Source organism: Lampetra fluviatilis, chromosome 17 (assembly GCF_964198595.1).
Source record: "Lampetra fluviatilis chromosome 17, kcLamFluv1.1, whole genome shotgun sequence".
Taxonomy (NCBI): Eukaryota; Metazoa; Chordata; class Hyperoartia; order Petromyzontiformes; family Petromyzontidae; genus Lampetra; species Lampetra fluviatilis.
In genome coordinates, this window is record NC_136291.1 from 13,477,588 (window position 1) to 13,491,352 (window position 13,765).

At 54.2% G+C, this 13,765-nt stretch overlaps 1 protein-coding gene across 3 annotated transcripts in view; it reads right to left on the minus strand.

Moving 5' to 3' along the window:
• The window catches only part of LOC144936949 (PH domain leucine-rich repeat-containing protein phosphatase 2-like), a 90,907-nt gene that overhangs the window by 21,177 nt on the left and 55,965 nt on the right, over positions 1-13,765 (minus strand). For 2 of the 3 annotated variants that reach the window (XM_078864191.1, XM_078864190.1), the window contains exons 11-13: positions 12,582-12,785; positions 1,088-1,250; positions 205-335 (exon numbers count right to left, since the gene is read on the minus strand). In XM_078864191.1, the coding sequence (XP_078720317.1) occupies positions 205-335; positions 1,088-1,250; positions 12,582-12,785 (498 nt within the window). The remainder of the gene's footprint in view (positions 1-204; positions 336-1,087; positions 1,251-12,581; positions 12,786-13,765) is intronic. The other variant, XM_078864192.1, reaches the window with a different exon arrangement.

Here is a 13,765-nt window from a genome sequence, read left to right on the forward strand (position 1 = left end):
CAAACATCCCAATGCTCAAAGATTACATGCAAATTATTCAATCGGGATCACACACACAACAGCAGCAGCGTCGCCACCTCCTGCAAAAAGCCTGGCAGGAACCTCCTAAAAGCAAAAAAAGGAGAGCGATGAGACTCAGCGAGGCTCTCATGGGTAAACGAGCGTGACCATCGTAGGGGCGCCGTGGGGGTCCAAGCAGCGCACCTGAGCATGTCGAGCGCGGCGAGGTCGAGCGCCAGCCGAGGGTTGCCCATGAGGTCGAGCTCCTGCAGCTTGGGGGGCAGGCTCTCGGGCAGCGGCACCTCTGTCAGCTCATTGCAGCTGAGATCCACGAGCTGCGCTCGCACAAACCCCCCCCCCCGTGTAGCCTTAATAACTGACCGTTGGGGGGCAAGTGCTGGTTAGCGAGTACCTATGAAGGCCGGCACGGCACATAAGGGGGAGCACGGTGGCCAGCACCATGCCTGGCCGCCTTTGTCTCCTCGGTGGGCGATGTTTACACACCGCACCAGATACTCATTTGAGGCTGAGTCGACCTAGGGGAGGCCCAGCACCGATTCAGATAATCGTCACTGGCGTTAGCCGTAATCGAGAAATTAACTCGGGTTGCTGGGTTTGTAGCACTTTCCCACGAGCTGCTCTCACGCGGACAACATGCGTGGCGGCACATCACACGCTCCGCCTGAAACTGGACCGACGAGACGCTATGTAAATCGGTCGGGAGCGGTATCCTCGAGTCTGGCGAGTGAGAGCAATGCCTGAGAGCAGGCGGTGGCAGACTGCCAGGGTGGATTGTGGAGGTCGTGTGTCGACTGCGCACATGCTGTTGTCATTAACAGGATTGCGGTTCACTGCTCATCTGAGCATTGAGGCATTTCTCTGAGAATTAATGCATAGCTCAGTGGGCCTTACCTGGTAGAATAAAAATTGTTTAATCGTTTCTATATTTTCCTGTTTACAACCCGAAGCCAGTGCTCGAAATTTCACATTCCTGAGGCCGAGAGGTGAGGGAAGGGGCAAATGTCCGTTGGACAACCACCGGTGACAAGGCGGTACTTATTTTTCTCCGCACTGGCAGAGCGGGTACCTTTATTTCGGGCAACTGAAAGACCTCCGGGAAGACATTGATGGCGTTGGAGTGAGCACAGAGCGTGTGCAGCCTCTTGCAGCCAAGGATGGTGGTGGGCACTGTGCGCAGGCGGTTCCCGCTCAGGTTCAGCTCCTCCAGCTCCGTCAGCTTGGCCAGTTTACTGCAACAATAACGCACCACAGCGCAACGATGATGACGACGACGGAGGCTCAAAGTCACCGCTATCCTCGTCGCGTCCTTAACACAGCTGCAGGGGCCTACCAAGCCTAAAGGCCTAAAAACGTCCAGTGCCCAGCACCACCACAGTCAGTATGCACTGCTGTAGTGAAAGCAGGTACCACCACAATCAGTATGCACTGCTATAGTCATAGCAGGATACCACCACAGTCAGTATGCACTGCTGTAGTTAAAGCAGGTACCACCAAAGTCGGTATGCGCTGCTGTAGTCATAGCAGGTACCACCACAATCAGTATGCACTGCTGGAGTCATAGCAGGATACCACCACAATCAGTATGCACTGCTGTAGTCATTGCAGGATACCACCACAATCAGTATGCACTGCTGTAGTCATTGCAGAATACCACCACAATCAGTATGCACTGCTGTCGTTAAAGCAAGTACCACCACAGTCAGTATGCACTGCTGTAGTGAAAGCAGGTACCACCAAAGTCGGTATGCACTGCTGTAGTTAAAGCAGGTACCACCAGAGTCGGTATGCACTGCTGTAGTGATAGCAGGTACCACCACAGTCGGTATGCACTGCTGTAGTGATAGTAGATACTGCTATTGAGTTGGGAGATACTGCTATATAGAGTTAGTAGATACTAAAACAGTCAGTATCTACCACTACAGTCAGTAAATACTGCTACGGTCAATAGCTACTAGAGTCAGTAGATACTACTATAAAGTCAATAAATACTACTTACTCTGTTGTATGTAGGGTGTATAGGTATATATACCTACGCGGGGGTAAAGATATTTTTTGAGGCGGGGGGGGGGGGGGTCGACAATTTTCGGAAACCTTCAATATCAACTATTTACCCCCCACTTTCTATAACTTTTGGACTTGTGTAAGCCTCTTATAGTTTTGTTGGTGGAAAAATGGAAATACGGCGCAACGGGCTTTCACAATACCTTAGTATCTGTGTATGTATATGTAAGGTTAAGATAAGTTTTGAAATATTTTTTTCGCCCGGGCAACATCGGGTACTTCCCGCTAGTCTTCTTTTTTCTAACCTATAAAAGTCATTCTTTGTCTGTCTGTGTGTGGCCGAAACTTACGAAGGATTTGGCTCGCAAACCGTGGGGTTTATGTTTTTAAAAAGTAGCCTGGTAGCACGCCATAAGCCCCGTGGCTGAGCCAGCGCTATTCCGATTTCACGTACGTCACCTTTAAAGTAGATTAATTAGCGATTTAGTGCTGTTTTTGTTTTTTTTTATTAGCTAGCGCGTGTTCGACCCTACCAACTGACACGCGTTCGGTGGGGTGGAGGGGGGAATTATCTTTCGTGTGGACACTGCACAAGGTAACACACACAGATTTACAGCTCCCTCAAACATTTATGACCATGACTGTTTACTCATTACAAATTGCCTTTCAAAGCTTTCATTTAATGACAGGGATTATGCAATGTTTTACCCTAGGTAACACGCTTTTTCTCCCCGGCTACCACTATCTTTGCTTTAGCGACCACGTCTTTATGTGAGGCCATCACACTTATGCACACGTTTTCTCTTTGAAAATAGGTACATTTCTAAATATCACTGTCCTGCTCACAAAAAACAGGTTTGAGGGGAATAGCCTTTTTCTGTACTTTTGAATCACAACCAGCCACGTAATATCACTTGCTGCGCAGGGACAAACCAATAAATATACTCATTGCTATTACGTCTTCATTCTATCATATTTACACTTGCCCCCTAAGTACGGGGGTTGAGCAGTGACGTTATGTCAATTACGCTTAATTGGTGTGCATCTGCTCATAGTTACAGGTAGGTTAGGGTCATTTTGTATTAGTTGATTTTCATTTATTTGCCGCTCTTGTGGCAAGAGTTTGCACCAAACTGGCGGAACACCCTCGCGGTCGCTCCTAATTACTTATTATACACGCTTGCATTTCCCCTCTCCCTTGCTTCTTTCGCTAAAGTCACGTACATATAAAACTATTATTAACAAACTTATTAATCTATATAAAATTTAGGTGTGCGTGTGTACGTCCATGTGTGCGTGTGAGTTCATTTATGTGTGCGTTGTGTCTGTGCGAGTCTGTGCATGTGTGCGTTAATGTGTGCGAGTCAATGTGTGTGTGTGACAGTCGCTGTGTTTGTTTGTGTACGTCCGTGTGTGTGCGGTATGTGTTTAAGTCCATGTGTGTGTGTCAGTCGATGTGTGTGTGTAAGTCCGTGTGTGTGTGTTAGTGGGGAGCGATAGTGTAGCGGTTAGCGCGCTGCACTATGAACCTGGCAACCCGGATTCGTTTCCTGTTTACGGCCAACACCAGTGACGATTATCTGAACCGGCCCTGGGCCTCCCCCTAGGTCGACTCAGCCTCCAATGAGTACCTGGTGCGGTGTGTATACATGGCCACTAGGAAGACAAAGGCGGTTGGGCGTGGCACTGGCCACCCACCCCCTCGTGTACCGTTCTGGCCTTCATAGGTGCTCGCTAACAAAACTTGCCCCTACAGTCTGTTAAGGCTATATGGGGGATCTTTGTTTGTTTGTGTGTTAGTCCATGTGTGTGTGTAATGTAGTAACTCGGCGGGAGACGACTTCACGGGTAGCACACTCTTTATTTCACCAACTTCGTTTCACAGGTGACTAACACCCACTGTAGTATCTCGGGTGACTAACACCCACTTGGTTACTCGGGTGACTAACACCCACTTGGTTACTCGGGTGACTAACATCCACTTAGTTACTCGGGTGACTAACACCCACTCAGCTACTCGGGTGACTAACACCCACTGAGCTGCCCGGGTGACCAACACCCACTTAGCTACTCGGGTGACTAACACCCACTGAGCTACTCGGGTGACCAACACCCACTTAGCTACTCGGGTGACTAACACCCACTGAGCTACTCGGGTGACCAACACCCACTTAGCTACTCGGGTGACTAACACCCACTGAGCTACTCGGGTGACTAACACCCACTGAGCTACTCGAACACGGGCTCTTACGCCCCGTAGCCTCTCGGAACACACCCAGGCGGGGTGTTCCTCTCGACTCTGGGTCCCACAGTCCCGACCCACATGGGCGTCGGACCACGGGTCCCACAGTCTCGCCTCCGAGCCACACAGGGCCCCGGTCCCAACAAGGACAGCGGGACTAGGGGTCTCAGGGCACTACCTCTTCCCTCCGTCTTCGATCTTCAACTGGTTAACAACCCCGAGTGCTCTCGCGCGTCACCCTTTATACACTCCCTGCGGACGTCGCTGAGAGCACTCATCCCATTTGACCAATCACCGGGCGCTGGCTACGATCCTGTTTTCCCAGTGTCAGCGCGCCTCACCACTCACGCCGCGCCGCCCCGTGATCTCTCCCTCCCGGCGCGCGCGTCCACACCACGCCCCCAACGCGTGCCCAACCCCGCACCCCGTGCCCCGTGCCGCCCCGTGATCCATCACTGTCGGCGCACGTCAACACCACCACTACATCACCCCCTACCACATAGCTCGCAGCCGACCTGGCTGCTATAAAAATATACAACACCCCCTCCCATGTGTGCCCCGTAACACAACAACAACATAACAACATAACACAACACGAACACCGCCATCCGCAAAAACCAGCAATGCCACCACAACAACAGAACAATATTTACAATCCGGCGAGTGACAACAATAAATGTGCATGCAAAAAAAAATATATATTTTTTTTCTTTCTTCTGACTCGTGCAGCGTCCCATTCTTCCCGAGCGTCCCTTGAACGGGACATTACCCCGGCAGAGGGGGAACACGGCGGTGAGCCCGGGTTTAAAAATTGTATTAAAAAAAAAAATTTTCCTTCTCATGAAAAGTGTTGTGTCCTAGCCCGAGTCCGCCTTGCCGGTCCGTCGTACGGCACCAGACGCGGTTGACCGTCCGGTGGTGCCGGCAGTTCAGGAAGGCACGGGCCAGGCATCAGGGATCCGCGCGTGCCGCGGGGTTCCGGTTCCCGACGGTCAACCGCCGTCAGGCCCGAGACACCTGGGGGTGGGTCAGGTGGAGACACGTGAGGATCAGCCTGCGACACATCCCTCCCCGAGTCGACGGTCACATCACACGCTCGGTCGTTACGGCACAAAACGGGGTCACGCGGTGCCGCGTAGGGTTTCAGTCGGGAGGGGTGCACGTACCAACGGCGTTTTTCCCATTTAATCTGTATACTCTGGGGTCGTGCAACCCGCACAATTTCCACCGGTCCCCTCCATGGTCTCAACAATTTGGGGGATGTAGCCAACGGTGCATGTGGACAATGCAGCCAGGCCTTATCGCCTGGTTTCCAATCGTGCGTATGCAACCTCCGTCCATGCAATCTCTCGTTCGCGATCTGCCGAGCCTGCGAATTCAATCTCGCAGCCTCTCGCGCTTCAGCCAATTTGGCGATATTAAACTTGATGTGGTCTGCCAATTTAGATTTTGCACGTGGCTGGGAAATCCCCAGTTGGACGTCCATGGCCGGATCGGCCCCCCGCCCATACATAAGAAAAAATGGGGAAAACCCCGTCGCCGCATGAGGGGCCATTCGATAGGCCGCGAGCACCCCCGGTACCTGTAAGTCCCAATCAACCTGATCGTCGCAGACCTGTTGGCACAGCATAGACGTAATCGTCCTGTTCAGACGTTCAACCATTCCGTCAGTCTGCGGGTGGTACGGGGAGGTACGCACTTTCTTTGTACCCAACAGGTCGCACACCTCGCGCAACAAAACGCTCGAAAAATTCTTCCCTTGGTCCGTCAGCAAGCGTTCAGGGGCGCCCTTGTCCAAAACATAACCTTGGACAAAGGTGTCCGCCACTGCCGCAGCCGACTGGCGAGTGGCCATGCCATGGGCCAGCGGGTGAAATACTCTACGCCAACCAGTAGGAACTTATTTCCCCTAGGTGTAGCGGGAAAGGGCCCCAAGATGTCTAACGCAACCAATTCGTTTGTGCGCGAAACCTGAATGGATTGCAGCGGTGGGTTAGCCGCTACTGGTGGCGGCTTCCTTTGAGCGCACCTCACACATCCCTTAAGAATGTTCGCCACGTCGTTGCCCATCCCCGGCCAATAATAGTCTCGCTGGATTAGGACGAGCGTTTTGTGAAACCCCAAATGCATGAGTCGCTCATGAGCAGCCAGAACGAGCCTACCCCGCATAGCAAATGGCACAACGAGCGCGTGACGCCGGGACATGTTGTCCCACTTCATCAAGAGGCCCTGTCTGCACACCCAGGAACCGACCCGCGCTTCCCCCCCCTCGGGAACGTCAACCTTCCGACGTAGCGTGAGTAGGGAGCTGTCGGCCATTTGGAGACGGCCCCACTCGATGAGAGGCAACGCTAACAGCGAGTCCCTCCCCGTGGGAGCGTCGACCCCCGTAGTATCAGTGGCCGTGAGCACAACTTCCGCGGGGACGGCGACAGGGGGTTTACACCGCGCCGATCCCAGCAGACATTCGCATTCCGTGCGCGGCGGCAACCGCGACAAGGCATCCGCGTTCGAGTGGCGCAATCCCTTGCGGTAAATCGTCGTGAATTGGTAGTCCTGAAGGACCTCCAACCAACGGGACAATTGGCCGGATGGCTGCGCCACCCGCATAGCGTACTGGAGAGCCGCATGGTCCGTACGAACCGTAAAATGACGGCCGTAAAGATACGGCCTGAATTGCTGTATAAAAAACACAATCGCCAGCAATTCACGACGTGTCACACAGTAGCGTTGTTCGGCAGGGGACAGAACCCTGCTACCGTAGGCGACCACCCGTTCAACCCCCCCGACCACCTGTGAGAGCACTCCCCCGATACCCGTGTTACTGGCATCCGTGTCGAGTAAAAACGGTTGCGTGAAATCGGGGTAACACAAGGGGGGAGCCTGCACCAAGGCGTCACGAAGGGAGCAGAACGCAGCCTCCTCTTCCGGCCCCCAGTGAAACCGCACACCTTTAGCCGTCAAAGCGTGCAGGGGCCTGGCTATGGTGGCAAACTGCTTGACAAAACGCCGGTAATAGGAGGCGAATCCTATGAAGCTGCGGACTTGAGTGACCGAGGTTGGCGTTGGCCATGAGCTGACGCATTGCGTCTTAGCAGGGTCTGTCGAGATCCCTGAACGACTAACGATATGGCCCAAGTACCTGACCGATTCCCGAAGCAGAAAACATTTAGCCGGTTTAAATTTAAGCTTAGCGGAACGCATCCTGAGGAACACCGCTCTCAGTCGCTGGAGGTGCTCCTCAAAAGTCCGGCTGAAAACGATGATATCATCGAGGTAAATCAAACAGGTGTCCCATTGGAGGCCTGACAAAACCAATTCCATGAGCCTCTGGAACGTGGCGGGAGCGGAATGTAAGCCCATGGGCAATCGGTTGAATTCAAATAGGCCTCCCGGTGTCCGGAAAGCGGTTTTTGGTTTCGACTCGTCATCGAGGGGCAATTGCCAAAATCCCGAAAGCAGATCGAGCGTCGAAAAAAACTGTGCTCCCGCCAAGGCATCCAGCGACTCATCCATCCTGGGGAGCGGATACGCATCGGCCATAGAGATTTTGTTTAGGCGGCGGAAATCGACACAGAACCGCAAGGACCCGTCCTGTTTTTTAACTAGGACGATAGGAGCACCCCACGGACTGGAAGAGGGCGAAATTATGTCGGCCGCCAACATGTCATTAACCGCCGACTGCACATGCTCCTTCTCGGCTGGGCTGATCCGGAAGGGATTCTGTCGAATAGGAGCCGCGTCCCCCGTAGCTATGTGGTGGCACAACAGGTCTGTGCAGCCAATATCGTACTTGTGACTGCTAAACACGTCAGCAAACTCGAGTAGCAAGCCCCTCAATGCTCCCAACTGCACACTGGACAGGTTACTAGACCCGGCACACAACGAGTCCACCCACTCTGTCCCCTCCTTACTTTGAGGATGCGTCTCGGCACTCAATCCCGCGTGAGCAACGAGCTGTTCCTCGACGGGTAGCGGCGCGGCATGAGCCAGCACCGTTCCCTGTGTAATTACGGCCGGCCGCGACCCCGTATTCAGGACCATAACGAACGGCTCACTGTCCCCCCTCACCATGGTCTGAGCTACCGCCAAGTCGAGGCCCCCTTTTGCTCTGTTAGACGGCCCCAACAAAACTCCCTGTGCCCCCGCATCCACCCCGAGGGGTTTTCTCAACCGAAGGGGTACCAACATTTGCGATCCCGGGGGCACCCGTACAGTCTGAGTTGCCAGCGCCTGCACCGTCGCACAAACCGTGCGTATTTTAGTAGGGCTCGTCAAAAACGCAACCCGCCGTCCCGATGGAAGCTCAATGCAGGCTTGATCTATGAGAATTTTGATGGGCATTTTAGACAGAAAGTCCATACCTAGCAAACAAGGAACGGCCAGCGATGATGATACAAAAATAGGACCCGCCAATTTGATATCGCCAATACAAATAGTCGCCCGAATCTGGCCGATGATTCCCAGGGATCCCCCGTTCGCCGCGTAAAATGGTACGTCCACCGGCAGAAGGGGTCGACATTGGACGGGAAGAATGTTATAAATAAGGTCCGAAATGATAGTGGCCGACGCACCCGTGTCCACAAGCACCCGGACCTCAATCCCGTCAATAAACCCTGTTACCACGGACGACCCGGCCGACGCAGCCACCATCCTGTGGGCCAATTCGGACCATTCGACTGCTTCCGGGCCGTGTACGAACCCCCCTCGCCGAACCGAACCCCCGGTACCCTTATGCGGTCCCCGCACCGCCAAGCGGCGACCCAAACATGCCGTGTATGGGGACCGAGCGCGTGAGGTGCCGCGACTTGCCGGGTTTAGTTGTGATGACTTGTGGCCCCGGTCGTCGTCCGAACGTGGTCCCGTGGCGCGCTGACGCGGAGCCCGGCACCCGGCTGCGACGTGACCCCGAAGGCCGCAGTTGTAGCAGACGACGAGGGACGTCATAGGTTTCGGTTGCTCCAGCTTGCGGGATGAACGTGTAGGCGAACGACCTCCCGTTCTCCACTCCCCCGGTCTCGATACAGTGAAGGCCTCCTCCCGAGCCGCAGCAGGCTGAGGCTCGGCGACCGTGGCAGCCACTGCCCCGTTCCCCGCCGATGCGCAGATGACCGTTGGCTTGCGCTTGAGGACCTCGTATGCGTGAATACTCGTGGCAATCCCCAGGGAGCAGATGTCCATCTCGTCTGCCACATTGATGGGGACTCCCAAGCCGTGAGCCAATGCCAACAGCTGCTCCGTCACCATGGCGTCCTTCCCCTCCTTGTCCATGCGGGGAAAAGCTGCGTCCGCCAGGGCGAGCAGCGCCGTGCGATAGGCGAGCGTTGTTTCTCCAACCACCTTTCGCCGATCGTAGAACTGGTGGCGACAGGTCGAGGGCGGCCCGAACACTTTAGCCATTAGGTGTAGCGCGGCCTGGAGCGGTGAGCGGGACGACCTAGGGGCCGATGTGAAGGCCGCAAGCGCGTCGTCGTCGAGCATCGCCGGCAGCGCGCGCAGGGCAGTGGTGTCGGACCACCCCGACATTTCTTGATGTGCGAGGAACCTTCGTTGGAAGGCTCCCCAGTCGCCCCCGTCTGCCTTGAACGCCGACAGCGCGGGCAATCGTTGCTGGAGGACCCGGTCGTCGTCGTTGTCGAAACGATTTTCCCGCGCGCCGCTGTGGTTGTAGAAAATGTCGGCTCCGTCTGCAGGCGCATAATGGAGGGCTCCGGCGCGCGCCGATGACGCGGGCCGCTCCGAGTGGAGCTCTCCGCCCACGTGGTGTCAGCGCTTCCCGCCAATTAATGGCGGACCCTCAAAAACGGCGCCAACTTCAAAACTTTTGGCGCGAAGCGCCTTCTGGCGGGATCCCTCCAGCCGCGCCGCCTCCTCCAACCCCGCAGCCGTCCCTCCGCCCGCTGGAACGGAGATCTCCGCCAAAACAGCAGCGGCGGCGAGCAGCAACTCCGCCAGGCGGGAGTGTGCGTCCTGCAGGCTGGTGTCGGAGGCGAGCGGAGCGTCGGCCATCGCCGCGAAGTGCTGCATCGGCGGCAACTCCTCGTCCACTCCTCCCGAGGTTGGTGTCTCCGGTACGCCGTCGTCTTCCCGATCTCGCTCGTGGGTACGGGTTGTCTTCCTAGTATCCATTCTTCTTGAAGACAGGTTTACTTCTGACGCCAGTTGTAATGTAGTAACTCGGCGGGAGACGACTTCACGGGTAGCACACTCTTTATTTCACCAACTTCGTTTCACAGGTGACTAACACCCACTGTAGTATCTCGGGTGACTAACACCCACTTGGTTACTCGGGTGACTAACACCCACTTGGTTACTCGGGTGACTAACACCCACTTAGTTACTCGGGTGACTAACACCCACTCAGCTACTCGGGTGACTAACACCCACTGAGCTGCCCGGGTGACCAACACCCACTTAGCTACTCGGGTGACTAACACCCACTGAGCTACTCGGGTGACCAACACCCACTTAGCTACTCGGGTGACTAACACCCACTGAGCTACTCGGGTGACCAACACCCACTTAGCTACTCGGGTGACTAACACCCACTTAGCTACTCGGGTGACTAACACCCACTGAGCTACTCGAACACGGGCTCTTACGCCCCGTAGCCTCTCGGAACACACCCAGCCGGGGTGTTCCTCTCGACTCTGGGTCCCACAGTCCCGACCCACATGGGCGTCGGACCACGGGTCCCACAGTCTCGCCTCCGAGCCACACAGGGCCCCGGTCCCAACAAGGACAGCGGGACTAGGGGTCTCAGGGCACTACCTCTTCCCTCCGTCTTCGATCTTCAACTGGTTAACAACCCCGAGTACTCTCGCGCGTCACCCTTTATACACTCCCTGCGGACGTAGCTGAGAGCACTCATCCCATTTGACCAATCACCGGGCGCTGGCTACGATCCTGTTTTCCCACAGTGTCAGCGCGCCTCACCACTCACGCCGCGCCGCCCCGTGATCTCTCCCTCCCGGCGCGCGCGTCCACACCACGCCCCCAACGCGTGCCCAACCCCGCACCCCGTGCCCCGTGCCGCCCCGTGATCCATCACTGTCGGCGCACGTCAACACCACCACTACATGTGCGTAGTTCCATGTGCGTGTGAGTCTATGTATGAGTGTGTGTAAGTCGATGTGTGTCTTTTTCGCTGGGGCAACGCCGGGTACTTCCTGCTAGTATAATAATAAAATAGGAAGGCTGATTATAATCAACCTTCCTATTCTATTCATTTATTTGTAAATAAATGTGTAAATAAAAGAAAACAATGGCCTACTCATATTAATGACATCAGCTTGTTTAACATGCATTTAAACAAGCACAATTCTGCGTGACTTTATCATGGAACAGACACAGGAATCAAATCAACAACCTCCCTAATACAAAAGATTCCAACCCGTGCAGTGTGTGCAGGAAGAAAAGGGAAAAAAAGCACTGTGAGGCTTTTAAGAGGCGTTCTCTCGTCATGTCACCTCAGTGCCCAGTTCCACACAACACTGCAAGCACTGCCCCTCACAACTGTCGCGAAGCGAATGATTCAATCGTGTAAAGAGAACAGCCACCTTAGGGGCAAGGAATTATCAGGTTACCAAAGAAGCACACAGGCAACGTCATCCCTCCGCAGTGCTTCCCAAATCCTCATGGAGCCGCGCGCCGCTCGCTGTCATCTCTCGACGAACGATCGCTGATCCAGCGTGCGCCAATAACAGATGTTTCCAAATTAAAACTACTCGTTACAAACCAATGCCAGCAATCAGCAGATTGAGCCAATAGCCAGCAGCTGTGTTAATTCGTGATGAATACTATATCAATCAGTTGCAGTGGCCAGAAAAATTAAGTGGTGTTTGCGGGAGAAAAAAAAAAGCAGTTCTGCAGACCACTTTCCCACGGCTTTTGCAGACCAGAGGTTGGGGACCACTGCTCTATTGCGTCTTAATCAAGAGTTCATATCATGCACAGTAATGAATGGCATCTCTGCAGAGTAGTATGGTGGAACTGGTTTCTGTAGCAAAAGAGGACAATTCCCATGAGCGTGGGCAGGAAGATGGGCAATGGACAAGGGCGACGTTGGATAAGAGAGGAGCTGTCATCGGATTGTGATGAACGATATGTAGGCCACTGCAGGCTACCACGTGCGAATGGGGGAAGAACGTGAGGGGCAGGCAGTGACGAGGAGACGGGGAGAGTGAGCGGGAGGGGGGGGGGTGGCTCTCAGTAGGGCAGACGAGGCAAACCGCACTGGACATGCCCACCCCGCGAGTTCGTCCCGCACCGCCAAAGACCTTCCGGCTGCGCAGCGAAGGCGCGCGCGTGAGCTCACCTGGCAGGGAATGTGGTGAGCAGGTTGTAGGTCAGGTGTAGGACACGCAAGTGCTGGTGCCCGGTCAGATGAGGAACACACTTGTCCACCAGCTGGTTGTTGGCAAGGTAGAGCTCCTGCAGCGTGCTCACGCTCTCCCCCTCGCCGAGCACTGACGGCGGCAGCGACTCCAGGCGGTTGGCCGACGCGTTCAGAGAGCGTAGGCTGCGAGCCGCCGAGCGATCGAATGAAAAGGTTTCACGAGATTTTTCAAGATGAAATAAACTATAAACTTTTTATATTACCAGGTAAGGCCCACAGAGCTCTGTAGCTATGTAGCTCTTTTTCAGATGCGACCGGGCCACAAATGATAGCTCAATGAAGTGGCTTATTGCATGGAAATTTATAGCAGCCAAATACGCATGATGCCGGAGAACCCAGAAAAAAATCCACGCGACCATGGGGAGAGAGAGACATGGAAACTCAAAATATACAGGCGTCAGGGTCAGGATCGAACCCACGACCTCCGGTATACGAGGCGAGGTGGTTAACATCTCACCACCGCATGGCTGTAAAGTGTTCTTGTGTGCTTCTAACGCATACTGGTGGCAGTGCATCCTACGAATAGGGTGATGTGAGATCTGACAATAGGCTTACCCTTACCACTCACCAAATCACAATACACTCACCGGCCATCAGCCTCACCAATCATCAGGACCAGTCACCATTCACCAGACACTCGGTCACCTCACCCCCTCCTTGTTAATATTACAAAAGAGCATTTTTTCCTATGGCTGAACAATACTATGGGCCTGCAGGTTGAACATCATTTTAACCATAATTTAAACCTTCTGTGCTCGCGATATGAAAACTGACCATCAGCAATCAGCTGGCCATCATCCGGTGTTGCATAATTTTGTGAAAAGCACATGTGATGCCAAAGCTTTTATTTTAAGCACCACGAATTGTGATTCGCATGTAGTGACGTTTTATGTATGGATCAAAAGGTCCTTCCTATGTCAACTTAAACATCATAAATCTCTAAATTCTCGCATTCAGAATGAGCCCTAACTGGGCCGGCGATGAAACAGTCCCATGGAGACGTTGCCAAGGCTATATGCATCCTCCTCCTCCTGTGCCGCTCCACTGCGCTAGCCCAGCCCTTTAATTCACTGGCCCTGCCCATTCATCAGCATCCTCTGACA